The sequence below is a fragment of the Rhinoderma darwinii genome, chromosome 2, assembly GCF_050947455.1.
Source record: "Rhinoderma darwinii isolate aRhiDar2 chromosome 2, aRhiDar2.hap1, whole genome shotgun sequence".
NCBI lineage: Eukaryota > Metazoa > Chordata > Amphibia > Anura > Rhinodermatidae > Rhinoderma > Rhinoderma darwinii.
In genome coordinates this window covers 209,461,604-209,486,688 of record NC_134688.1, presented here as the reverse complement: position 1 = coordinate 209,486,688, position 25,085 = coordinate 209,461,604, and the positions used below count along the sequence as shown (strand labels likewise).

Genomic DNA, 25,085 nt, shown 5'->3' with positions numbered 1-25,085 from the left:
GCTTCTAAGTAACACAATCTCTGTATATTCTGCACCACGACTGTAGCCTGTATCGGAAAACATGTACAGCTCCATACTAGTGGAGCACAAAGCATCAAAATCCAACTGTAACATGCACCAGCTTGTCAGTTAATATCTGTCAAACATATAGTTTCCTTTGTTTAAGAAATAGAGACATTATCTCAATGAAAACAGATGTAAATATATTTCGACCAATGAGGATTCATAGTTATAGTATTTTTATAATAACTCAAAAAAAACAATATAAACAAAAAAAAAATAGATTAACAAATTGAAACAATGAATGATTAAAATGCAACACTAATAGTATAACAAAGTGCTTACCAGTCCAATCCTCTAAATTCTCCCAATAGCTCATGTATTGAGGATTTCCTTAATAGTGATTTAATTACAAAAAAAAAACAAAAAAAAACAATACCAATTAAATACTGAATACCAAAAACCAATAAATATAACATGAGATTTCTTTATGGGAAATCCTCAAGGCATAACCTCTTGGGGTTCATTGAGGATTGGAATGGGAAACAATGGTTTAACACATTCATAATACTGATAACATACGAAAAATAACTACATCAAGCAGTTCAACATTAGCGCAACTCTAAATATGACTCGTACCGTATGTCACATTTGAGCCATGGTGATAAGGCACAGTCTAGAACCATTAAAAAAGACACTACATTCAAGAAGGAAACAGATTTGTGATGATTCAAATTATGAATGAAAAAGAGGACTAATAATGATACCTTGTTGTTATTGTATTGATAATTAACCAGAATTTTTGAATTAGTTGAGATTGAAAAAAAACAACTATAATTTTTTATTTTTAAGATGGTCTTCTTCAGTAAAATATGTAGAACTCTCACAATTATTGTAAAGGATCTGCCTGACACAGCTTCTGTGTCGACGCCCATGGTTACTCACTCTGCACCTGCTCCTAAGTCTGGTCGAGTGACCCCTTCTTCCACCATACAGCCTGGGAGGCTGAGGTGTGGGAGAGCCTATCACAGCCTGGCCAGACGGAGCTAGCTCCCGCCCTCTGTCTATTTATACCTTCACTTCCTGATCCTCCTTTGCCTGTGATTCTTTCAGTCTGTTTCCTGGCCCTGCTGCTGCTGCTTATTACTTGTCATCTGCTTCATATTGACCCTGGCTTGACTGACTATTCTCCTGCTCTGCGATTTGTACCTCGTCCATTCCTGGTTTGACTCGGCTCGTTCACTATTCTCCTGCTCTGCGTTTTGTACCTCATCCACTCCTGGTTTAACTCGGCTCGTTCACTACTCTTGTTGCTCACGGGGTTGCCGTGGGCCACAGCCCCATTTGCCTTAGCTTCTGTTACCCTTGTGTGTTTGTCTGTTGTGCACTTAGTGAGAGTAGGGACCATCGCCCAGTTGTACGCGTCGCTTAGGACGGGCCGTTGCAAGTAGGCAGGGACTGAGTGGTGGGTAGATTAGGGCTCACCTGTCTGTCTCCCTACCCCGCCATTACATAATCACAGGCCCATATACCTTTTCTACCCTGGTCCCTGTCACAACTATGGACCCCCTTGAGACCCTGGCTCAGCAAATGCAGGGCCTCTCCCTACAGGTCCAAGCCCTGGCTCAGAGCGGCAACCAGCAAGATGCTACCCTGGTAGTGCCCCCCACCTCACCTCTTGAACCCCACCTCAAGTTGCCTGACCGGTTCTCAGGGGACCGGAAGACTTTTTTCTCCTTTCGGGAGAGTTGTAGGCTCTATTTCCGACTAAAGCCCCACTCCTCAGGTTCCGAGAGCCAGCGAGTGGGTATAATTATGTCCAGGCTCCAGGACGGGCCTCAAGAATGGGCCTTCTCCTTGGCTCCCGACGCCCCTGTACTTTCCTCTGTTGACCTTTTTTTTTCTGCTCTCGGGCTCATATATGACGAGACTGACAAGACTGCCTTTGCCGAGAGTCAGCTGGTGACCTTACGTCAGGGTAAGAGAAACGTTGAGGAGTTCTGTTCGGACTTTAGGAAGTGGTGTGTAGCTTCTTGGTAGAATGACCCTGCCTTGAGGTGCCAGTTTAGATTGGGTCTGTCGAACGCGCTGAAGGACCTGTTAGTTAGCTACCCCTCTTCAGACTCTCTAGATCAGGTTATGGCTTTAGCGGTACGACTTGACCGACGTCTCAGGGAACGACGACTTGAACGTTGTTGTGCCTTCTCCTCTAGCTCCCCCATGATGGCTCCCGAAGTTCCGTTGCTTCAGTCTTCCACGGAAAACTCGGATGAACCAATGCAACTCGGGGCCTCCGTGTCTCCCCAACAACGTAGAGACTTCCGCAGGAAGAATGGTCTCTGCTTCTACTGTGGGGAGGACAAGCATCAAGTGAACAACTCTCCTAGGCGTAAGAATAAGCAGCCGGAAGAACTTCCGCGCCTAAGTGATCATCGGGGAGGTCACTTTGGCGCACAGGTATTTCCCGTAAATATGAAACCTAATAAGATCTTGCTTCCCTTTCAGGTCTCTTTTGGTGGTAGGTTGGCTACCGGCAGTGCCTTCGTGGATTCAGGGTCTTCTGCTAATATTATGTCTGTGGAATTTGCTATATCTCTAGCTATGCCATTGATTGATTTGCCTAAACCTGTTCCGGTAGTGGGTATCGACTCCACTCCACTTGCTAATGGTTATTTTACGCAGCATACCCCTGTTTTTGAACTCCTTGTTGGCTCCATGCATTTGGAGCAGTGCTCTGTACTGGTTATGTAGGGATTATCGTCCGATTTGGTTTTAGGCCTTCCCTGGTTACAGTTGCATAATCCCACGTTTAACTGGAATACTGGGGATCTTACCAAATGGGGTAATGAATGCATGACGTAATGTTTTCTGTTAATTTTATTTCTCTCCCTGAGGAGGTGAATACTCTACCTAGTTTATTCAGGACTTCGCTGATGTTTTTTCTAAAAAGGCCTCTGAAGCGTTACCTCCTTATAGAGAATACGATTGCGCAATCGATTTGGTACCAGGAGCTAAGCTCCCTAAGGGTAGGATATTTAATCTCTCTTGTCCCTAACGTGAAGCCATGAGAGAGTATATCCAGGAATGCCTGGCCAAGGGTTACATTCGCCCCTCTACTTCGCCGGTAGGTGCTGGCTTCTTCTTCGTAGGGAAAAAGGATGGTGGTCTTAGGCCGTGCATTGATTACCGAAATTTGAATAAAGTCACTGTAAGGAACTAGTATCCCCTTCCTTTGATTCCTGATCTCTTCAATCAGGTTCAGGGGGCCCAATGGTTCTCTAAGTTTGATCTACGGGGGGCTTATAACATTATCCGCATCAAAGAGGGGGATGAGTGGAAGACTGCGTTTAACACACCCGAAGGTCATTTCGAACACCTCTCCATGCCCTTTGGGTTGTGTAATGCTCCCGCGGTCTTCCAGAATTTCATAAATGAGATTTTAAGAGACTACCTGGGGGTATTTCTTGCAGTGTACCTTGATGACATTCTAGTGTTTTTCAAGGACTGGTCCTCCCACATTGAGCATGTCAGGAAGGTGCTCCAGGCCCTTCAGGAAAACAAACTGTTTGCTAAAACTGAAAAATGTGTGTTTGGGGTGCAGGAGATACCATTTTTGGGTCAAATCCTCACTCCTCATGAATTCCGCATGGACCCTGCCAAGGTTCAGGCTGTGGCGGAATGGGTCCAACCTGCCTCCCTGAAGGCGTTACAGTGCTTCCTGGGGTTTGCTAATTATTACAGGAGATTTATTGCTAACTTCTCGGTCATCGCTAAGCCTCTTACGGATCTCACTCGCAAAGGTGCTGATCTCCTCCATTGGCCTCCAGAGGCGGTCCAGGCTTTTGAGATCCTTAAGAAGTGCTCTATCTCGGCCCCAGTGCTGATTCAGCCTAACCAAATGGAGCCATTTATCGTGGAGGTTGACGCCGGTGGGAGTGGGTGCTGTCTTGTCCCAGGGTACCAGGTCCCTCACCCATCTCCGTCCCTGTGCCTACTTCTCCAAGAAGTTCTCACCCACTGAGAGTAACTACGACATTGGCAACCGCAAACTCTTAGCCATTAAATGGGCATTTGAAGAGTGGCGCCACTCACTGGAGGGGGCTAGGCACCAGGTTACGGTCCTTACCGACCACAAGAATCTGGTTTTCCTAGAATCTGCCCAGAGGCTAAACCCGAGACAAGCTCGATGGGCGTTATTTTTTACTAGATTCAACTTTTTGGTCACCTATAAGGGTGGGTCTAAAAATATTAAGGCTGATGCACTGTCGCGTAGCTTCATGGCCAGCCCTCCTTCGGAGGAAGATCCTGCTTGTGTTTTGCCCCCAGGTATAATAATTTCCTCTGTTGATTCTGACTTAGTCTCCGAAATTGTGGCTGATCAAGGTTCAGCTCCCGGGAACCTTCCTGAGAACAAGCTGTTTGTTCCCCTGCAATTCCGGCTAAGGGTACTCAGGGAAAATCATGACTCTGCACTATCTGGCCATCCAGGCATCCTGGGTACCAAGCACCTCATTGCCAGAGACTATTGGTGGCCTGAGCTGCTTAAAGACGTTAAGGCATACGTCGCCGCTTGTCGAATTTGTGCTAGGTCCAAGACTCCCAGTTCCCGACCAGCGGGCTTACTATTTTCTTTGCCCATTCCCCAGAGACCTTGGACCCATATCTCCATGTATTTTATTACCGATCTGCCTCCATCTCAAGGCAAGTCGGTGGTATGGGTGGTAGTAGACCGCTTCAGTAAGATGTGCCACTTTGTGCCCCTCAAGAAACTACCCAATGCTAAGACATTAGCTACCTTGTTTATCAAACACATCCTTCGTCTCCATGGCGGTTCCTGTCAATATTGTTTCTGACAGAGGGGTACAATTTGTTTCATTGTTTTGGAGAGCCTTCTGTAAAAAGTTGGAGATTGATCTGTCCTTCTCCTCGGCCTTCCATCCTGAAACTAATGGCCAAACTGAAAGGACTAATCAGTCTCTAGAACAATATTTAAGGTGTTTTATCTCTGACTGTCAATATGATTGGGTCTCCTTCATTTTCCTCGCTGAATTTTCCTTTAATAACCGGGTCAGTAACTCGTCAGGGGTCTCCCCCTTTTTCTGTAATTTTTGGGTTTAATCCACGGTTCTCCTCCGTTTCACCTGGTGGTTCCAACAATCCTGAGGTAGATTTCATTCATTGGGAACTGTGCACAGTCTGGGCCCAGGTTCAGAAGAACCTTGAGGTGTTCCAGAGCATACAAAAGACCCAGGCAGATACAAGACGTTCTGCTAACCCCTTGTTTGCGGTCAGGGATCTGGTGTGGCTGTCTTCAAGAAATTTCCGTCTTAAAGTCCCATCCAAAAAATTTGCTCCCAGGTATATAGGGCCGTACAAGGTCATTGAATTCCTTAACCCTGTCTCCTTCCGACTGGAGTTACCCCCGTCTTTTCGAATACACGACGTGTTTCATGCCTCCCTCCTGAAACGCTGCTCCCCATCCTTGGCTCCCTCGAGGAAACCTCCGGTCCCTGTTCTCACCCCTGAAGGGGTAGAATTCGAGGTGGCCAAGATTGTGGACAGCAGGATGGTCCAGGGCTCTCTCCAGTACCTGGTCCATTGGAAAGGATGCGGGCCTGAGGAGAGGAATTGGGTACCCGCCCGGGATGTTCACGCTGCAGTATTGCTCAGGAGGTTCCATCTTCGGTTCCCCTATAAGCCAGGTCCACCTAGAAAGGGTCCAGTGGCCCCTTATAAAAGGAGGGGTACTGTAAAGGATCTGCCTGACACAGCTTCTGTGTCGACACCCGTGGTTACTCACTCTGCACCTGCTCCTAAGTCTAGTCGAGTGACCCCTTCTTCCACCAATCAGCCTGGGAGGCTGAGGAGTGGGAGAGCCTATCACAGCCTGGCCAGACGGAGCTAGCTCCCACCCTCTGTCTATTTTTACCTTCACTTCCTGCTCCTCCTTTGCCTGTGATTCTTTCAGTCTGTTTCCTGGCCCTGCTGCTGCTGCTTATTACTTGTCTTCTGCTTCATATTGACTGACTATTCTCCTGCTCTGTGATTTGTACCTCGTCCACTCCTGGTTTGACTCGGCTCGTTCACTAGTCTTGTTGCTCACGGGGTTGCCGTGGGCCACAGCCCCATTTCCCTTAGCTTCTGTTACCCTTGTCTGTTTGTCTGTCGTGCACTTAGTGAGCGTAGGGACCATCGCCCAGTTGTACGCCGTCGCTTAGGATGGGCCGTTGCAAGTAGGCAGGGACTGAGTGGTGGGTAGATTAGGGCTCACCTATCTGTCTCCCTACCCCGCCATTACAATTATCCAAATTAAATCCAGAATTTGGAAAATTTACTTACTGAATACACATGACGTCCAGGCTTGATGGTCATGTGTATTCATTATCAGGACACTGGATTAACGTTAATCAAGCAGAATCGCTGTGTATGTGGCTGCAGATCATGTTCTAATAAGAACGCGATTCTGCTGTCTAAATGAATGGAGAGGAGTGCATGATGCCAATTGGTCAGCGTCATACACTCCTCTGTACAACGCCCACTTGGTCGAAAGTAAAAATACGCCCACTTGGGCATTAAGAAACTCATTAGCATAAACCAAAATTGCTCCTAACGTTGTGAAAATAGATTGTTTTTTTAAATAAAGAGCATTACTGTCACCTACATTATAGCGCCCATCTCCTTATGTAGGAGATAGGACACTTATAATGTGGTGACAGAGCCTCTTTAAGGAGCCTTCAGGCTGTCAGGTGCAGGTATCTGATATTGGGATGCAGGACCATTGTTGGAACAGTAGATTCTTGTGTGATTGTTGCTACCATGATCTACCTCTTGATTAAGCAAACCTGATTGGAAATCATACCCTACTGGACCAATGGGAAATTATGGCTTCCTTTTGTCCCGAATCTTCATCAGGACAAGAGGAATTAACGGAGGAAACACATAAATTAAGGTCCTCTCCCAGAATATGGGTAGGCCATCTATGGCAACAGGATGGACTTTCTTGTAAACAGAGAAAAAGTTGATGGTCTTGGTGTTGGATTTGGATGCCATGACATCCAGCTGAGGATTTCCTATTCTGGCTGTGATCTGTAGGAAAACCTACTGACTTAGGTTCCACTACCCCAGACGTAAGGAATATCAGCTTAACCAGTCCTCTATGGTGTTGAGGTCCCATCTGATGTGCATGGCTGAAATAAACATGAGGTTGTTTCATGCCAATTCCATAATTTGACCACATTCCTGTATCATAGAAGCACTTCTGGTACCTCCCTGTTTTTTTCAGATAGAACACAGTTGGAAGGTTGTGAGACTGGATCTGGACAGGCTGCTGGTGTAGGAGTTGCTGGAAATGAAACAGGGTTAACTTGACTGCTCTCATTTCTTTGCGGTTGGAGGATAAGGACATTTCCATTCATTCCCCTAGATCCTGGGGTATGTGGACCCACTAGGCCGCTCCACCATAGCGAAGTGGCAGTTGGCCAAACAACAGTCTTTGCAAAAGTCTTAGCAAAAGAGTACCTGTAAGAGTCCAGACAGACACGAGGTGTAACAGACTCTTTGGCACAGATGATTCGTTGAACAGATGATGCCTGGCGTGGCAGATGACACTGGACATGGCAGATGATGACTCCAACAGTAGACTTCAGCTCAGGAACAAACACAGTTACAGGATACAGGAACACTGGGAACAGGATGAAACTAAGGGAACATTTGCTATATGAACATGGGTAGACAACAACAATGGTCATCCAAGAAGTGGAAGGGCAGAGCCCCTTTTTATAGTCCAGGGTGATCTGGGGATTGATCAGGGAACTTTTAAATGTGCGCGTGCTTGCCCTTTAAGCCCTAGAGGACACTGCAGATCAGTACGGCCCCGTGTGCTGGTGTCTCTAGGGAGGGAGATGTCGGCAGGAAGTCAGAGGTATGCCGCCGGGAGGTGAGAGAAGGCGGCGGTCCGCGACCACGGCCGTTAAAATACCTCAGCCACCTTCGTAAAAACCCTTCGGGCAGAGGCAGTCCTGAAGGGTAGGTAGGAGAATTGGAAATGAAGAATTTGACCCTGAATAAGAACAGTAATGCGGAGGAACTTCCCGTGAGCCTCGAGAACTGGAATACGTGGGTACGTATCCATGAGATAGATATTAGCCATCATATAGTTGGCCTGAAGGATTTTGGTCACCGATTGGATGTTTATCATCTTCAATTTGTGTTTGACAAATTTGTTCAAATATGTCATTCCTATGACCAACCGCCATCTTCCTCCAGCTTTGTGAACAGCGAATATAGGAGAGTTATCTCCCTGGCCTCTTCCTAGTGGTGGAATTTCATCCAAAGCCCTTTTTTTTTTGTAGTATAAATTCCTGTAAGAGGCAAAGGACATTGGAGTTATTATTTTTATTAACAGGAACAAATCCCATGGACGAGTTTTTAACTCCAGGACGTACCCCCGCTGGATTGTTGAGTGGACACAGGCTTCTGATGAAGTTTTGGACCACTGAGTTGCAAAGGCCTGGAGTCTGCCCCCTATAGGTGGATCCAGTAGCCTGGGATCATTGGCCCTGACTTTTCTGGTAGAGGACTTCTTGGTCTTGAAGTTCTGATCTCAGTTGTATCTGTAACGCTTCTGTCTTTTGTTAGAAATTTTGGGCCAGGTGATCTTTCCCTTTAGCCACAAAGGGATCACAATTACAATTTAATCTCCTGGGGGATGAGGAGAAAGACACATCTTTGTCTTCATTTAATATTTTAGCATTGCCTCCAGTTCAGTGCCCAGGAGGGATGATGGGAAAAAAGAAGCGAGCAGAAATTATTCTTTCCTCCAGTTTGCCTCAATTAAGAAAATAACTTTTTTTTGTTTGCTTGTTTTTTACAGCCTTAATCAAGACAGGAATTTTCTCTTTTTTGACTAAGTGGATGTTATCAGGGGAGCCATTCTATGACTTATCAGAATCTGATGGCAATTTATTCTCAGATCTGACATCATCATTAGATGTATCAGCTAGGACAGGAGGGGGCGCTCTTGCTCACTTCCTGGAGCCTGGGAGCTAACTAAAAGGTCTCACACAGCTGACAATGTAATAAACCCATGTGCTTTGTCAGAAACACTGAAGCCGCAAACACCATTGCTTCATATAGTATGTTGTGCCTATACTTCCTTCACTTCTTCCTGCATTAAGAAGGGGCCATCTGAAAGATAAGGAAATACAGATTTAATAAAGGAGGGTATTGCACAGAGGAGGAAATAACACTATGCAGGCACATTTAAATTGCAAGGGATCCTGCTGCCCAGACAGCGAACAGGATCACATCTGCATAACCGGACTTTAAAAACAGCAAAAAACAAGATCCCAGTCATGCGCACATAAAGCCAGGAACAGGAAACAGCTGTGCAGCGGACATTTTTGAGAAGGGAGGGGCATACACCAAACTACCAACACCAGTACAGTGGCCAAACTGAAATACCTTTCAAGGAAACTAGAGCAGCGGCCATGTTGGTGCACCCAATGTCGGACAGGAGGCGCAGGTAACTTGGGTCCCCTGGTATCAGAGGGTATATAACCTTCATAGATACATCTCAAAGGCGTCCAGGAGTCATATACTGGACTTCAGAATGGCTGTGGTCCGGTGCTGAGGGACAGGTATCACCTGTATACAACATCAGGGGAGTATAGTACATTCAACCCCGTATCCTAGGCCTAAAGGACAGAGAACACTCTCTGTATAGAGGGCCTGGAATAACACTGAAGGTCTTTGTCTTTGGTCTTCTATCCACAGCAAGAGACAAATAAAATGCATCTTCATTCTGGTCTCTGGCAGCTTTGTGGGGCAAGGCTGAGTGCTTATTTGTTTAATTTTTTTTTGCATATACTGCCTATTAACCCTGTCTCTTCTATCCGACAGTCAATAGACTTTAACCCCTGTGTAAGTGCTGCGGTAGGACGAACAGGAAACAAAATGAATACAAGTAAAATACAATTTATATCTTGCTTCATATCACCATCATGTTATCATTGTTCTCATAATCATAGAGACATTATACTTTGTTATTCTAAAGACAAATGTCTTGATGGAAATGTGTGTTGTTTTCCAGATAATGTAATAAACATTGTAACAAGTTTTTATCGATTTAAAATGTATACTTACGAAGCAAGCTGGGTGTTGTTGACCAAATACTCCAATGGATAACTGCAGCTAAACTTGTATAATAGTCCAGGCAAATAGCTAATGATTGTCGGAGGGTCTGGGGTGTCTATATATCCTGAAATATTTCCTATTTGTACCATCGATACATTCCCATAAGCATTGAGTCCAGGTACAGTAGACACCTATTAGCGAGTTACCGCAAAGAGAATAGAAAAGTATTTTGAAATAATTGACAAAGTTCTGTAAAACTATTAGTTCTCGTCCTGAAGACAATATTGCATTGGTTTAAAGTTGCACAGCATTCACACACAGGATGGATCCATAGGAATACATTCTTATATTTCATGATTTTGCATGCGTCACAGACAAACTGTATGTTGATGCTAGTTTTAATCACTTTTGCAGTCAGATGGATTCGTAGGAATGCGTTTTTACTTCACATGATATTGCATATGTCACAGACGAAGTATATGTTGATGCTATTTTGGCACTACTTAGAATATTTGTGCAGTGTAACATTTCAAAAAAAGTGAGTGAGGATCAAGGTAGGGAGTGTAACTATTGACTCAAGGAAGAAAATCTTGCGTGATTAACTCCTTCAAGACTGAGCCTGTTTTGGCCTTCATGACGAAGCCGATTTTTCAAATCTGACATGTGTCACTTTATGTGGTAATAACTTCGGAATGTTTTTACCTATCCAAGCGATTCTGTGACTGTTTTCTAGTGACAAATTTGGTCGATAAATTCAATATTTATTTGTAAAAAAACGCCAAGATTTGGAGAAAATGTGCAAAAATTTGCATTTTTCTGAATTTAAATGTATCTACTCGTAAGACAGATAGTAATACCACACAAAATAGTTACTAGTTTACATATCCCACATGTGGCCCTAGTGTGCTACTGGACTGAAACACCGACCTCAGAAGCAAAGGAGCACCTAGAGGATTTTGGGGCATCCTTTTTTTAGAATATATTTTAGGCACCATGTGTAATGACGGGGTAGGAAGACAGACAGGTGAGCCCTAATCTACCCGCCACTCAGTCCCTGCCTACTTGCACGGCCCGTCCTAGGCGACGGCGTACAACTGGGCGACGGTCCCTACGCTCAATATGTGCACGACAGACAAACAGACAAGGGTACACAGAAGCTAAGGGAAATGGGGCAGTTGCCTACGGCAAGACCGTGAGCAACAAGAGTAGTGAACGAGCCAAGTCAAACCAGGAGTGTATGAGGTACCAAACGCAGAGCAGTAGTGTAGTCAGTAAAGCCAGGGTCAAAATGAAGCAAGGTCAATAATGATAGCAGGAGCAGCAGAGCCAGGAAATAGGAAAGAATCACAGGCAGAGACAAGCAGGAAATGAAGGTATAAATAGACCGAGGGCGGGAGCTAGAACCGTCTGGCCAGGCTGTGATAGGTTTTCCCACTCCTGAGCCTACCAGCCTGAGTGGTAGCAGATCGAGTCACTCTATCAGACTTAAAAGCAGGTGCAGACTGATTAACCACAGGCGTCGACACAGAAGCTGTGTCTGGCAGATCCTTTACACCATGTCAGGTTTGAAGAGGTCTTGTGGTGCCAAAACAGTGGAAACCCCCAAAAGTGACCCCATTTAGCAAACTACACCCCTCAAGGAATTTATCTTGGGATGTACTTAGCATTTTGACCCAAAGTTTTTTTGCTAAATTTATTTGAATTAGTATGTGAAGATGAAAATCTACTTTTTTTCTGAAAAAACGTAATTTTTTTTAATTTTTACAAGAATAAAGGAGGAAAAACACCCCAAGATATGTAAAGAAATTTCTCCCGATTATAGCAATACCCCATAGGTGGTAATAAACTACTGTTTGGACCCACAGCAGGGCTCAGAAGAGAAGAAGCACCATTTGGATTTCTGATTTTGCTGGAATAGTTTTCAGTGCGTGTCACGTTTGCAATGTATTGGAGGCACCAAAATAGTGGAAACCCCCCAAAAGTGACCCCATTTTGGAAACTACACCCCTCAAGGAATTTTTATAGGGGTAAAGTTAACATTTTAACCCCACAGTTGTTTTGCTGAATTCATTGGAATTAGTCTGTAAAGGTAAAAATCAACTTTTTTCTGAAAAACTTAGACATTTTTAATTTTTGGAAGGAATTAAGGAGAAAAAGCACCCCAACATTTGTAAAACAATTTCTCCCAATTACGGAAATATGCCATATGTGGCAATAAACTGCTGTTTGGACCCACAGTGGGGCTTAGAAGGGAAGGAGCGCTATTTGGCTTTTGGAGCTCACATTTAGCTGAAATGGTTTTCGGGTGTCATGTCGCATTTTCAAAGCCCCCGAGGGACCAAAACAGCGGAAACCCCCCAAAAGTGACTGTATTTGGGAAACTACACCACTTAAGGACTCTATCTAGGGGTATAGCGAGCATTTTGACCCCACAGGTCTTTTGCAGAATTTATTAGAATTCTGCCGTGAAAATGAATATGTAAAGGATCTGCCAGGCACAACTTCTGTGTACACGCCCATAGGTAATCAGTCTGCACCTGAGTCTATGTCTCTGAGACTGTCCATCTTCCACCACTCAGGATGGCAGGCTTAGGAGTGGGAGAGCCTATCGCAGCCTGGCCAGACGGAGCTAGCTCCTGCCCTCTGTCTATTTATACCTGCCTTTCCTGTTCCTTCTTTGCTTGTGATTCTTCTCGTGTGTTTTCCTGGCCCAGCTACAGCTTCTACTATTTAATCCTTGTCACGGGCACTGGGTTTGTGGACCCACTAGGCCGCTCCGCCGTAGCGGGGAGGCAGCTGACCAGGTCACAGTCTATGTGAAAGTAAGATAGCAGACAGTAATGCTTAGGTACCTGAAATAGTCCGGACGGTGACTTCGGCTTTAGCACGGATGGAGGCAGGTGTGGAAAGTGGCGCCAGACGTGGCGGGCAGTATCCGATGAGCAGATAGCACTTGACGTGGCAGATGGCACTTGACGTGGCAGACGGCACTTGACGTGGCAGACGACACTTGACGTGGCAGACAGCACTTGACGTGGCAGATGGCACTTGACGTGGCAGATGGCACTTGACGTGGCAGATGACACTTAAACACGGGTAGGCACAGGAACAATGCGGAATACAGGAACGGTAACAGGGCACGGGTAACAGGTGGAACGGGAGACACTAAGGGACCATTTGCGAGACAGACAGGGAAAGACTAACAATGCTCAGGCAAGGATCAGAAGGGCTGGGGCATTCTTATAGGGCAGGGAATCACGTGGGTTAATGATCATGGTTTTCATGTGCGCGCCCTGGCCCTTTAAGAGCGGGTGCGAGCGTGCGCGCGCACCCTACGGGACCCGGCCGGACGGAGCGGAAGTGAGCGCTGGCATCTCCTAGGAGGGAGACGGAGGCCAGCGCTCACAGATCCATGGCTGCGGACGTTGGGAGGTGAGTGAACCCGACGGCCCGCGGCCATGGGCGCTACAGTATCCCCCCTCTTACACCCCCTCTTCTTGGGGCCAGAGTGAGAGAGGAACTTTTTAATAAGAGCAGGAGCACTGAGGTTCTCTTCTGGCTCCCAGGACCTCTCCTCAGGACCAAACCCTCTCCAGTCCACCAGATAGAAAGTCCTTCCTCCTACCCTCTTGCGGTCCAGGATCTCCTTTACCTCGAATACATCAGAAGGACCGCTGGAAGCAACTGTGGAACTTGAGGTCTTGCTATAGCGGTTCAGGACCACTGGTTTCAGGAGGGACACATGGAAGGAGTTAGGGATTCTGAGGGTAGGGGGCAGCCGCAGCTTATAGGAAACCTGGGAGCAAACTTGTATGAAGGCACCCTCAAGCAAATGTTTCGAGAGGACAGCCAGACTTTAGTCCCAGGAAGATACTGAGGCGGCTCTCTTCTTTTGGTATCTGCCTTACGCTTCATGCGATCTACCGCCTGCAAAATAGAGGACCGGGTCTTTTGCCAGATTTGCAGGAAGTCTCCATATGCAGAGTCAGCAGCGGGTACCTGAGATGAAGTCGACACTGGAAGAGGAACTCTGGGATGTTGACTGTACACGATGTGAAACGGAGTGGAGGTGGTGGACTCACTTGTGTGGTTATTATATGAAAACTCCGCCCATGGTAGAAGCTGTACCCAGTTATCGTGCTGTGAAGAGATGAAGTGGCAGAGGTAATTTTCCATGATCTGGTTGATCCTCTCAACTTGTCCATTGGACTGGGGGTGATAGGCAGAGGAAAAGTGCAAACTCACATCCAGGAGTTTACAGAGGGCTCTCCAGAACTTGGAGGTAAACTGAACCCCCCGGTCGGACGCAATGTGAAGAGGCAAGCCATGCAAGTGGAAGATGTGCTGAATGAAGAAGCTTGCCAGTCGAGGAGCAGAGGGTAGGCCGGTTAGCGGGATAAAATGTGCCATCTTAGAGAACCGGTCCACCACCACCCAGATGGTGTTGCATCCTGCTGAGAGAGGAAGGTCCGTGACGAAGTCCATAGCGATGTGCTGCCAGGTGGCACTGGGTACAGGCAGGGGTTGAAGCAGGCCGGCAGCCTTGGAGTGAGTCACTTTATTAGAGGCACACACCGTGCAAGCAGAGACAAAGTCCAGAACATCCTTAGGTAGCGTGGGCCACCAGAAGTGACGAGCGACCAGGTCTTGGGTTTTACGGACACCAGCGTGCCCAGCCAGTTTAGAACTGTGTCCCCAGCAGAGAATTCTTTTTCTGTCAGCCAACCGAACAAAAGTTCTCCCTGGAGGGATATTTCTAAGCTGCAGAGGATTGGCGGTGACAACGCAGGATGGGTCTATGATCGTCTGAAGGGACTGCACCGTGTCTTCCGTTTCGAATGATCTGGACAGGGCATCGGCCCTCACGTTCTTGTCCGCGGGACGGTAGTGGAGCAGAAATTGGAAATGGGTGAAGAACAGTGACCACCTGGCTTGACGAGGATTCAGTCTTTGAGCGGACTGAAGGTAAGTGAGATTCTTGTGGTCGGTGAAGATCAGGATGGGGTGAGCAGCGCCCTCCAGAAGATGTCTCCACTCCTCCATGGCCAATTTGATAGCCAGTAGCTCCCGATCTCCAATGGAATAATTGCGCTCAGCAGAGGAAAACAGTCTTGAGTAGTAGCCACACACTACTGCCTTTCCTTTGGAGCTCCTCTGGAACAGAAGTGCGCCTGCACCAACAGAGGAAGCGTCCACTTCCAGTGAGAACTGCCAAGATATGTGAGGGTGATGGAGGATCGAAGCTGAAGTGAAGGCTTTCTTGAGGCTAATGAATGCGGACTCTGCCTCCGGAGTCCACACCTTGGCGTTCACACCCTTCTTGGTAAGGGTAGAGATGGGAACCGTCAGAGAAGAAAAGTTCGGAATAAACTGCCGGTAGAAATTGGCGAAACCCAGGAACCGCTGTATGGCCCTTAGGCCTTGAGGACGTGGCCATTCCAGGACAGACTTTAACTTCTCAGGGCCCATCTTAAGGCCTTGATCCGAGGTGACATAGCCCAGGAAGGACAGAGACCTCTTTTCAAATGTGCATTTCTCTAACTTGGAATACAAGCAATTCTCTCTTAGTCGCAGAAGAACTTGACGAACGTGCCTCCGATGGGTCATCAGATCTGGGGAGAAGATTAGAATATCATCTAGATAAACTACAACACACGTATAGAGGAGATCTCGGAAGATGTCATTAATGAACTCCTGAAATACTGCGGGAGCATTACACAGTCCGAAGGGCATCACTCGGTATTCGTAGTGCCCATCGCGGGTGTTAAATGCCGTCTTCCATTCGTCACCCCGGCGAATCCGGATTAGATTATAGGCCCCCCGCAGATCTAGCTTGGAAAAAATGTTGGCTCCTCGTATGCGATCAAACAGCTCGGAAATTAGTGGCAACGGGTATTTGTTCTTGACCGTGATCTGATTGAGACCACGGTAGTCAATGCAGGGTCGGAGAGATCCATCTTTCTTTTTAACGAAGAAGAATCTTGCCCCTGTCGGGGAGGAAGATTTTCTAATAAAACCCCTCTCGAAGTTCTCCTTGATATAGGCTTACATTGATAACGTCTCTGGCAAGGAGAGAGGATATACTCGTCCACGGGGAAGAGAAGCATTGGGAACCAGTTCAATGGGACAGTCATAACTCCGATGTGGAGGCAACGTCTCAGCCTCTCGTTTGCAGAAGACATCCGCAAAACTGGCATACTGAGAAGGTAGATCGGAGAGTGACTGAGGCAGAGGGGGCAAAACAGGACGGACTTGTGACAGGCAATGGCTATGGCATCTGGAACCCCATTGAAGAACTTCTCCAGAACTCCAGTCGAGTGTTGGGGCGTGTAGATGGAACAATGGCAGACCCAGCAGGATAGGATTGATAGCCTTGGGTAGGACCAGGAAGGAGATCTGTTCTGAGTGAAGAGCTCCGACCCGTAATGTCACCGGCTCAGTGATGAGCATGATTGGATCAGGCAGCGGTAGACCATTCACAGAGGCAACCGCCAGGGGTCTCTCCAGACGAACTGTGGGTAGTTGAAACCGATCCACTAGATCTTGGTGGATAAAATTAGCAGCCGCTCCAGAGTCAAGATAGGCGGAGGAAGGATGTGAGGTCTGTCCGGTGACGATGGCCACAGGTATCGATAATTTGGAAGAGGTTTTAACGTTTGGAGACGTTCCACCTAGAGTTGCCTCTCCAACCAACCCTAGGTACTGGAGTTTCCCTGTTTCTGTGGGCATTGACGCACAAAATGACCCTTGAGGCCGCAAATACATGCAAAGTCCAGAGGAGCGTCTGCGCTGCTTCTCCTGTTCAGATAACCGGACTCTGTCTACCTGCATGGGTTCCTCAGGTAGCGCACTAGGAGTGGACAATTGTGGTCTCTGGGCAGGGGGTGCTGGTCTGTGGGCCCGGCTCTCCTGACGAACCTCTTGAGAGCGCTCCCAGATTCTCATATCAACCCGGGTGGCTAACAGGATGAGGGCATCCAAGGTAGAAGGAAGGTCGCGGGCTGCCAGTTTGTCCTTGATGTGAGAGGACAGTCCCTGCCAGAAGGTCGCACCCAGTGCCTCATTGTTCCATGCCAGCTCGGCTGCTAGGGTACGGAAGGAGATCGCATACTCCCCTACTGTGGAGCCTTCTTGCTTGAGGGTCAACAGAGTGGCTGCGGCAGAGGATGTTCGACCCGGCTCCTCCAACATGGCACGAAAGGACTGCAGGAACAAGGCTAGGTCCGCGGATACAGGTCCTTGTTGCTCCAAGATTGGGTTTGCCCATGCGAGGGCCTTGCCAGTGAGGAGGGAGATAATGAACGCTACTTTAGCCTCCTCGGAGGGGAAGAGATGAGGCCGTAGCCTAAAATGCACCGTGCATTGATTGAGAAATCCTCTGCATTCTCTTGGGTCACCGTCATAGCGAGGAGGAAGAGGCAGAGGAACTGAGGATCCGGAACAAACAGGGGGAGCAACAGGCAGTGGCACGGCAACAGCTTCTGGAGGAAGAACCGGGGGTGGAACGGCGAGTAGATCCAGGCGGACCAGAATAGAATTCACCACCTCAAGGAGTTGATCCTGACGAGTGCGTAGGTCATGCATCTCTGTCTGAATCTTCTGTACTGGGGTCTTGGGCTGGCCAGCGGGTTCCATGGCCTGAGCGTACTGTCACGGACACTGGGTTTGTGGACCCACTAGGCCGCTCCACCGTAGCAGGGAGGCAGCTGACCAGGTCACAGTCTATGTGAAAGTAAGATAGCAGACAGTAATGCTTAGGTACCTGAAATAGTCCGGACGGTGACTGTGGCTTCAGCACGGATGGAGGCAGGTGCGGAAAGTGGCGCCAGACGTGGCGGGCAGTATCCGGTGAGCAGATAGCACTTGACGTGGCAGATGGCACTTGACGTGGCAGATGGCACTTGACGTGGCAGATGGCACTTGACGTGGCAGATGACACTTGAACACGGGTAGGCACAGGAACAATGCGGAATACAGGAACGGTAACAGGGCACGGGTAACAGCTGGAACAGGAGACACTAAGGGACCATTTGCGAGACAGACAGGGAAAGACTAACAACGCTCAGGCAAGGATCAGAAGGGCTGGGCCGGAGGACTTTTCTTTGCTTTCGGGAGAGTTGTAGGCTTTACTTTCGCTTAAAGCCTCACTCCTCAGGTTCTGAGAGCCAGCGGGTGGGTATAATTATGTCCCGGCTCCAGGAAGGGCCCCAAGAGTGGGCCTTCTCCTTGGCTCCTGACACCCCTGAACTTTCCTCCGTTGATCGTTTCTTTTCTGCTCTCGGACTCATTTATGACGAGACTGACAGGACTGCCTTTGCCGAGAGTCAGCTGGTGACCTTACGTCAGGGTAAGAGACCTGTTGAGGAGTATTGTTCTGATTTTAGGAAGTGGTGCGTAGCTTCTCGGTGGAATGACCCTGCCTTAAGGTGCCAGTTTAGGTTGGGTCTGTCGAACACCCTGAAAGACCTGCTAGTTAGCTATCCCTCTTCTGACTCCCTAGACCAGGTTATGGCTTTAGCGGTACGACTTGACCGACGTCTCAGGGAACGACAACTTGAACGTTTTTGTGTTTTCCCCTCTGACTCCCCCATGATGCCTCCCGAGGTCCCATTGCTTCGCTCTTCCACGGAAGACTCGGAGGTACCTATGCAACTCGGGGCCTCCGTGTCCCCCCGACAACGTAGAGAGTTCCGCAGGAAGAATGGTCTCTGCTTCTATTGTGGGGATGACAAGCATCAAGTGAACACCTGCCCTAGGCGTAAGAATAAGCGGCCGGAAAACTTCCGCGCCTAAGTGATCATCGGGGAGGTCCAAATGGGGTAATGAATGCTTGACGTCATGTTTTTCTGTTAATTCTATTTCTCCCCCTGAGGAGGTGAACACGTTACCTGAGTTTGTTCAGGACTTCGCTGATGTTTTCTCTAAGGAGGCCTCCGAAGTGTTACCTCCTCATAGAGAATACGATTGCGCTATCGAATTGATACCAGGAGCTAAGCTCCCTAAGGGTAGGATATTTAATCTTTCTTGTCCCGAACGTGAAGCCATGAGAGAGTATATCCAGGAATTCCTGGCCAAGGGTTATATTCGCCCCTCTACTTCTCCGGTAGGTGCTGGCTTCTTCTTCGTAGGGAAGAAGGATGGTGGTCTTAGGCCATGCATTGACTAACATAACTTGAATAAGGTCACTGTAAGGAACCAGTATCCCCTTCCTTTGATTCCTGATCTCTTTAATCAGGTTCAGGGGGCCCAATGGTTCTCTAAGTTTTATCTACGGGGGGCGTATAACCTTATCCGCATCAAAGAGGGGGATGAGTGGAAGACTGCGTTTAACACGCCCGAAGGTCATTTCGAATACCCTTTGGGTTGTGCCCTTTGGGCCCTTTGGGTTGTGTAATGCTCCTGAGGTCTTCCAGAATTTCATAAATGAGATTTTAAGAGATTACCTGGGGGTATTTCTTGTAGTGTACCTTGATGACATACTGGTGTTTTCCAAGGACTGGTCCTCCCACATTGAGCATGTCAGGAAGGTGCTCCAGGTCCTTCAAGAAAACAAACTGTTTGCGAAGACCGAAAAATGTGTGTTTGGGGTGCAGGAGATACCATTTTTGGGTCAAATCCTCACTCCTCATGAATTCCGCATGGACCCCGCCAAGGTCCAGGCTGTGGCGGAATGGGTCCAACCTGCCTCCCTGAAGGCGTTGCAGTGTTTTTGGGGTTCGCTAATTATTACAGGAGATTTATTGCTAACGTCTCGGTCATCGCTAAGCCTCTTACGGACCTCACTCGCAAAGGTGCTGATCTCCTCCACTGGCCTCCTGAGGCTGTCCAGGCTTTTGAGGTCCTTAAGAAGTGCTTTATCTCTGCCCCGGTGCTGGTTCAGCCCAACCAAATGGAGCCATTTATTGTGGAAGTTGACGCATCCGAGGTGGGAGTGGGGGCTGTCTTGTCCCAGGGTACCAGGTCCCTCACCCATCTCCGTCCCTGTGCCTACTTCTCCAGGAAGTTTTCGCCCACTGAGAGTAACTATGATATTGGCAACCGCGAACTCTTAGCCATTAAATGGGCATTTGAAGAGTGGCGCCACTTCCTGGAGGGGGCTAGGCACCAGGTAACGTTCCTTACCAACCACAAGAATCTGGTTTTCCTAGAGGCTAAACCCGAGACAAGCTCGATGGGCGCTATTTTTTACCAGATTCAACTTTTTGGTTACCTATAGGGCTGGGTCTAAAAATATTAAGGCCGATGCACTGTCGCGTAGCTTCATGGCCAGCCCTCCTTCGGAGGAAGATCCTGCTTGTATTTTGCCTCCTGGTATAATAATTTCTTCTATTGATTCTGATTTAGTCTCTGAATTTGCGGCTGATCAAGGTTCAGCTCCCGGGAACCTTCCTGAGGACAAGCTGTTTGTTCCCCTGCAATTCCGGCTAAGGGTACTTAGGGAAAATCATGACTCCGCACTATCTGGTCATCCAGGCATCCTGGGTACCAAACACCTCATTGCCAGAAACTATTGGTGGCCTGGGTTGCCTAAAGACGTTAAGGCCTACATCACCACTTGTGAGGTTTGTGCTAGGTACAAGACTCCCAGGTTCCGACCAGCGGGCTTACTACGTTCTTTACCCATTCCCCAGAGACCTTGGACCCATATCTCCATGGATTTATTTGCCTCTATTTCAAGGCAAGTCGGTGGTGTGGGTTGTAGTAGACCGCTTCAGTAAGATGTGCCACTTTGTGCCCCTAAAGAAACTACCCATTGCCAAGACATTAGCTAACTTGTTTGTCAAACACATCCTGCGTCTCCATGGGGTCCCTGTCAATATTGTTTCGGACAGAGGGGTACAATTTGTTTCATTGTTTTGGAGAGCCTTCTGTAAAAAGTTGGAGATTGATCTGTCCTTCTCCTCTGCCTTCCATCCTGAAACTAATGGCCAAACTGAGAGGACTAATCAATCTCTAGAACAATATTTAAGGTGTTTTATCTCTGACAGTCAATATGATTGGGTCTCATTCATTCCCCTCGCCGAATTTTCCCTTAATAACCGGGTCAGTAACTTGTCAAGGGTCTCCCCCTTTTCCTGTAATTTTGGGTTTAATCCACGGTTCTCCTCCGTTTCACCTGGTAGTTCCAACAATCCCGAGGTAGAGGTCGTTCATCGGGAACTGTGCACAGTCTGGGCCCAGGTTCAGAAGAACCTAGAGGCGTCCCAGAGCGTATAAAAAACTCAGGCTGATAGAAGACGTTCTGCTAACCCCTTGTTTATGGTCGGGGATCTGGTGTGGTTATCGTCTAGGAACTTGCGCCTTAAGGTCCCGTCCAAGAAGTTTGCTCCCCGGTTTATTGGGCCGTATAAGGTCATTGAAGTCCTCAATCTTGTCTCCTTCCGACTGGAGTTGCCCCCATCTTTTCGAATACACAACGTGTTTCATGCCTCCCTCCTTAAACGCTGCTCCCCGTCTTTGGCTCCCTCGAGGAAACCTCCGGTTCCCGTTTTCACCCCTGAGGGGGTGGAATTCGAGGTGGCCAAGATTGTGGACAGCAAGATGGTCCAAGGCTCCCTCCAGTACCTGGTCCATTGGAGAGGATACGGGCCTGAGGAGAGGACTTGGGTACCCGCCCGGGATGTTCAAGCTGGGGTATTGGTCAGGAAGTTCCACCTTCGTTTCCTCAATAAACCAGGTCCACTTAGAAAGGGTCCGGTGGCCCCTCATAAAAGGGGGGGTACTGTAAAGGATCTGCCAGGCACAACTTCTGTGTACACGCCCATAGGTAATCAGTCTACACCTGAGTCTATGTCTCTGAGACTGACTCCATCTTCCACCACTCAGGATGGCAGGCTTAGGAGTGGGAGAGCCTATCGCAGCCTGGCCAGACGGAGCTAGCTCCCGCCCTCTGTCTATTTATACCTGCCTTTCCTGTTCCTCCTTTGCTTGTGATTCTTCTCGTGTTGTTTCCTGGCCCAGCTACAGCTTCTACTATTTGTACCTGCTCCATACTGTCCCTGGCTTACTGACTACTCTCCAGCTCTGCGTTTGGTACCTCGTGCACTCCTGGTTTGACTCGGCTCGTTCACCACTCTTGTTGCTCACGATGTTGCCGTGGGCAACTGCCCCATTTCCCTTAGCTTTGTGTACCCTTGTCTGTTTGTCTCGTGCACTTCCTGAGCGTAGGGACCGCCGCCCAGTTGTACCCCGTCGCCTAGGGCGCGTCGTTGCAGGTAGGCAGGGACAGAGTGGCGGGTAGATTAGGGCTCACTTGTCCATTTCCCTACCCCCATCATTACAGAATATCAACATTATTGCCACTAAAATGTTGCATTTTTTCAATTTCACAAAGGATAAAGGAGGAAAAAGCACCCTAACATTTCTAAAGCAATTTCTCCAGAGTATGACAATACCCCTCATGTGGTCATAAATGTTTTTTTCATTAGAAAGGAATTAACCCTTTCCAGACTGATCCATTTTTTCTTTTTCGTTTTTCCCTCCCCGCTTTCCAAGAGCTATAACTTTTTTATTTTTCCGTCACCGAGTGGTGTGAAGGCTTATTTTTTTTGTGGAATGAGCTGTAGTTTTTATTGGTACCATTTTTTGGCACATACAACTTTTTGAGCACTTTTTATTAAATTTTTTGGTAGGGACAAAATTACCAAAAAACTGTGATTTTGCAGTTTTAAAGTCTTTATTTTTCACGGCGTTCACCGTGCGAGTTAAATAATGGTATATTGTAATAGTTTGGACTTTTACACATACAGCGATACCAATTTTGTGTATTTTCTTTATTTTTTTACATTACTTTAGAGAAGAAAAAACGAAAAGGGCTTTTTTTTTGGACTTTAAATATTTATAAAAAAACAATTCACTAATAATAATTTACTTTTGTTTTTACACATTTTATTTGTCCCCTAAGGGACTTGAACCAGCAATCATTAGATCAATGGTACAATACACTGCAATACTAATGTATTGCAGTATATTGTAATTTTTACAGTCTCCTGTAACAGCGCGATCGCTGTTCCTGTCCGTTAGTCCCGGGTGTCAGCTGTAATACACAGCTGACACCCGCAGCGCATGGCGCGGGCTCAGCGCATGAGCCTGCTCCATACATCACCCCCCACACCACAAAATGCTATTAAGTCATGGTGCGCGAAGGGATTAATGTGCAACGGATGGGGCAGAGTGAAAATTAAAATTTTCCACTGATATGCCATTTTAGTGCACTATATGTTATGCCCAGTTTGTTCCACTGAAGACAAATACCTCATAAAATACTAACCGGGTTCTCCTGGGTATGGCGATGCCATATCTGTGGACGTAAACTGCTGTTTGGGCACGATGTAGGACTCAGAAGGGAGGGAGCGCCATTTTGCTTTTGGAGCACAGATTTTGCTTGGTAGTTGTTCTGTTTGGCGTTTTGCTGGTATTTCAGTTTAAAATGTGCTGGCATATGTAATCTGTGCAGAGTGCATCAGGGCATAATAAGAGGGTATAATAATGGGCTAAATAAATAATAATCCGCAGATATGTGGCCATTGTCGCACTGATAAATGGTGCCCAATCTTATCCGCTATTGGAACACTCTGCACATTTAGAATTGCCATATTCTGAAAGCCATAACTTTTAAAAAAAATTTGGCAAGCAAGGTGACCAAAAACCATCAATTCTGACAATGGTTTTTATTATAATTTTTTTATGGCGTTCACCCTGGACTATAAATCACATTTTACTTTATTCTGTGGGTCGGTACGATTACGGCGATACCATATGTATATAGTTATTTTATGTTTTGCAGCAATTGCGCAATAAAATCACTTATTTATAAAATAATTTTATTTTTTGTGTCACCATATTCTGAGAGCCATAACTTTTTTATTTTTCAGTCAAAAAAGCTGTGTATAAGTAACCCTTAATGGCCGCCGTGAAAACACGTATAGGCGGTCATTAAGGGGTTAAAATCATCCATCATGCCTATGAATAATGTGACCCGCTATTATCTTGGATTGTGCAGCTGCAGATGTAGTCTAGCATTGGCCTCAACCTGTTTATGTACAAATATAGGATATGCATAGATTTATTTTAGGATTTTGAAATCTGATTCTATAGTATATAAATGGGAAGCATGAAAAAATCCTTGAATGGACTTAAATCGCTAAATGCTCGTTAATGCTCTCTATATTAAAATACATTAAAATATACAATTCTCCAGACTCTTAATGTTTACACCCTGTTCACATAAACTTTTTGGGCTTACATTTAGCGTGTACATTACGAAAGCTCCCGACGCACACACTAAACATGTCTACAGGGCTCTTTTGTCAGATGGAGGTCGAAAGATTGTCCTTTTGGCTTCCGTCTGGCTGGTATATGTCAGTAAACCGCAAAAAAAATGGTATGAAATAGCATAGTAGACTTTGTATAGATTTTTGTACATTTTAGCCTATGTGTGATGGATGTCACTGTATGGCAACCGTCACATACATACATTAAATGTATATGTCATGAGTTTTATTATAGCTTTTCATGATGTATTGTTTAACAGATGCCACTATAGCCTATGGGTAATGCATAGATTAAATGGATAACTAACAGTGGCATCGATAACCATAGGCTATAATGATATCCGTTTAATGGATACGACGTCAAAAGTGTCATGAGAGTTGATGAAGCATCCGTTAACGGATGCCATTATAGTCTATGGGTGATGGATGCCACTGTTCATCACAGCCTGTTTTTAACGTACACGTCAGTAGCTTTTGCCACCATATACGTAAAACTTAGGCCAAAAACTTGATGTAAATATAGCCTTAGTGGTAAAATCTGACTCCACTATCTAATTTATGTCTTAGATCCAGGTTCTAACCTCTTTCTATCATCTCTAACCGAATGAATTTCACACATCCCTTATTCATGCACAAGACAACCAGCATACTAGTCTATATCCCAAATGAATTACTGTA

General features: G+C 46.8%; 1 protein-coding gene across 1 annotated transcript in view; it reads right to left on the bottom strand.

Moving 5' to 3' along the window:
* Positions 1-25,085, bottom strand: part of ZPLD1 (zona pellucida like domain containing 1) — a 133,793-nt gene that overhangs the window by 39,836 nt on the left and 68,872 nt on the right. Inside the window, exon 3 of the mRNA XM_075850363.1 lies at positions 10,144-10,325. Coding sequence (XP_075706478.1) covers positions 10,144-10,325 — 182 coding nt within the window. The remainder of the gene's footprint in view (positions 1-10,143; positions 10,326-25,085) is intronic.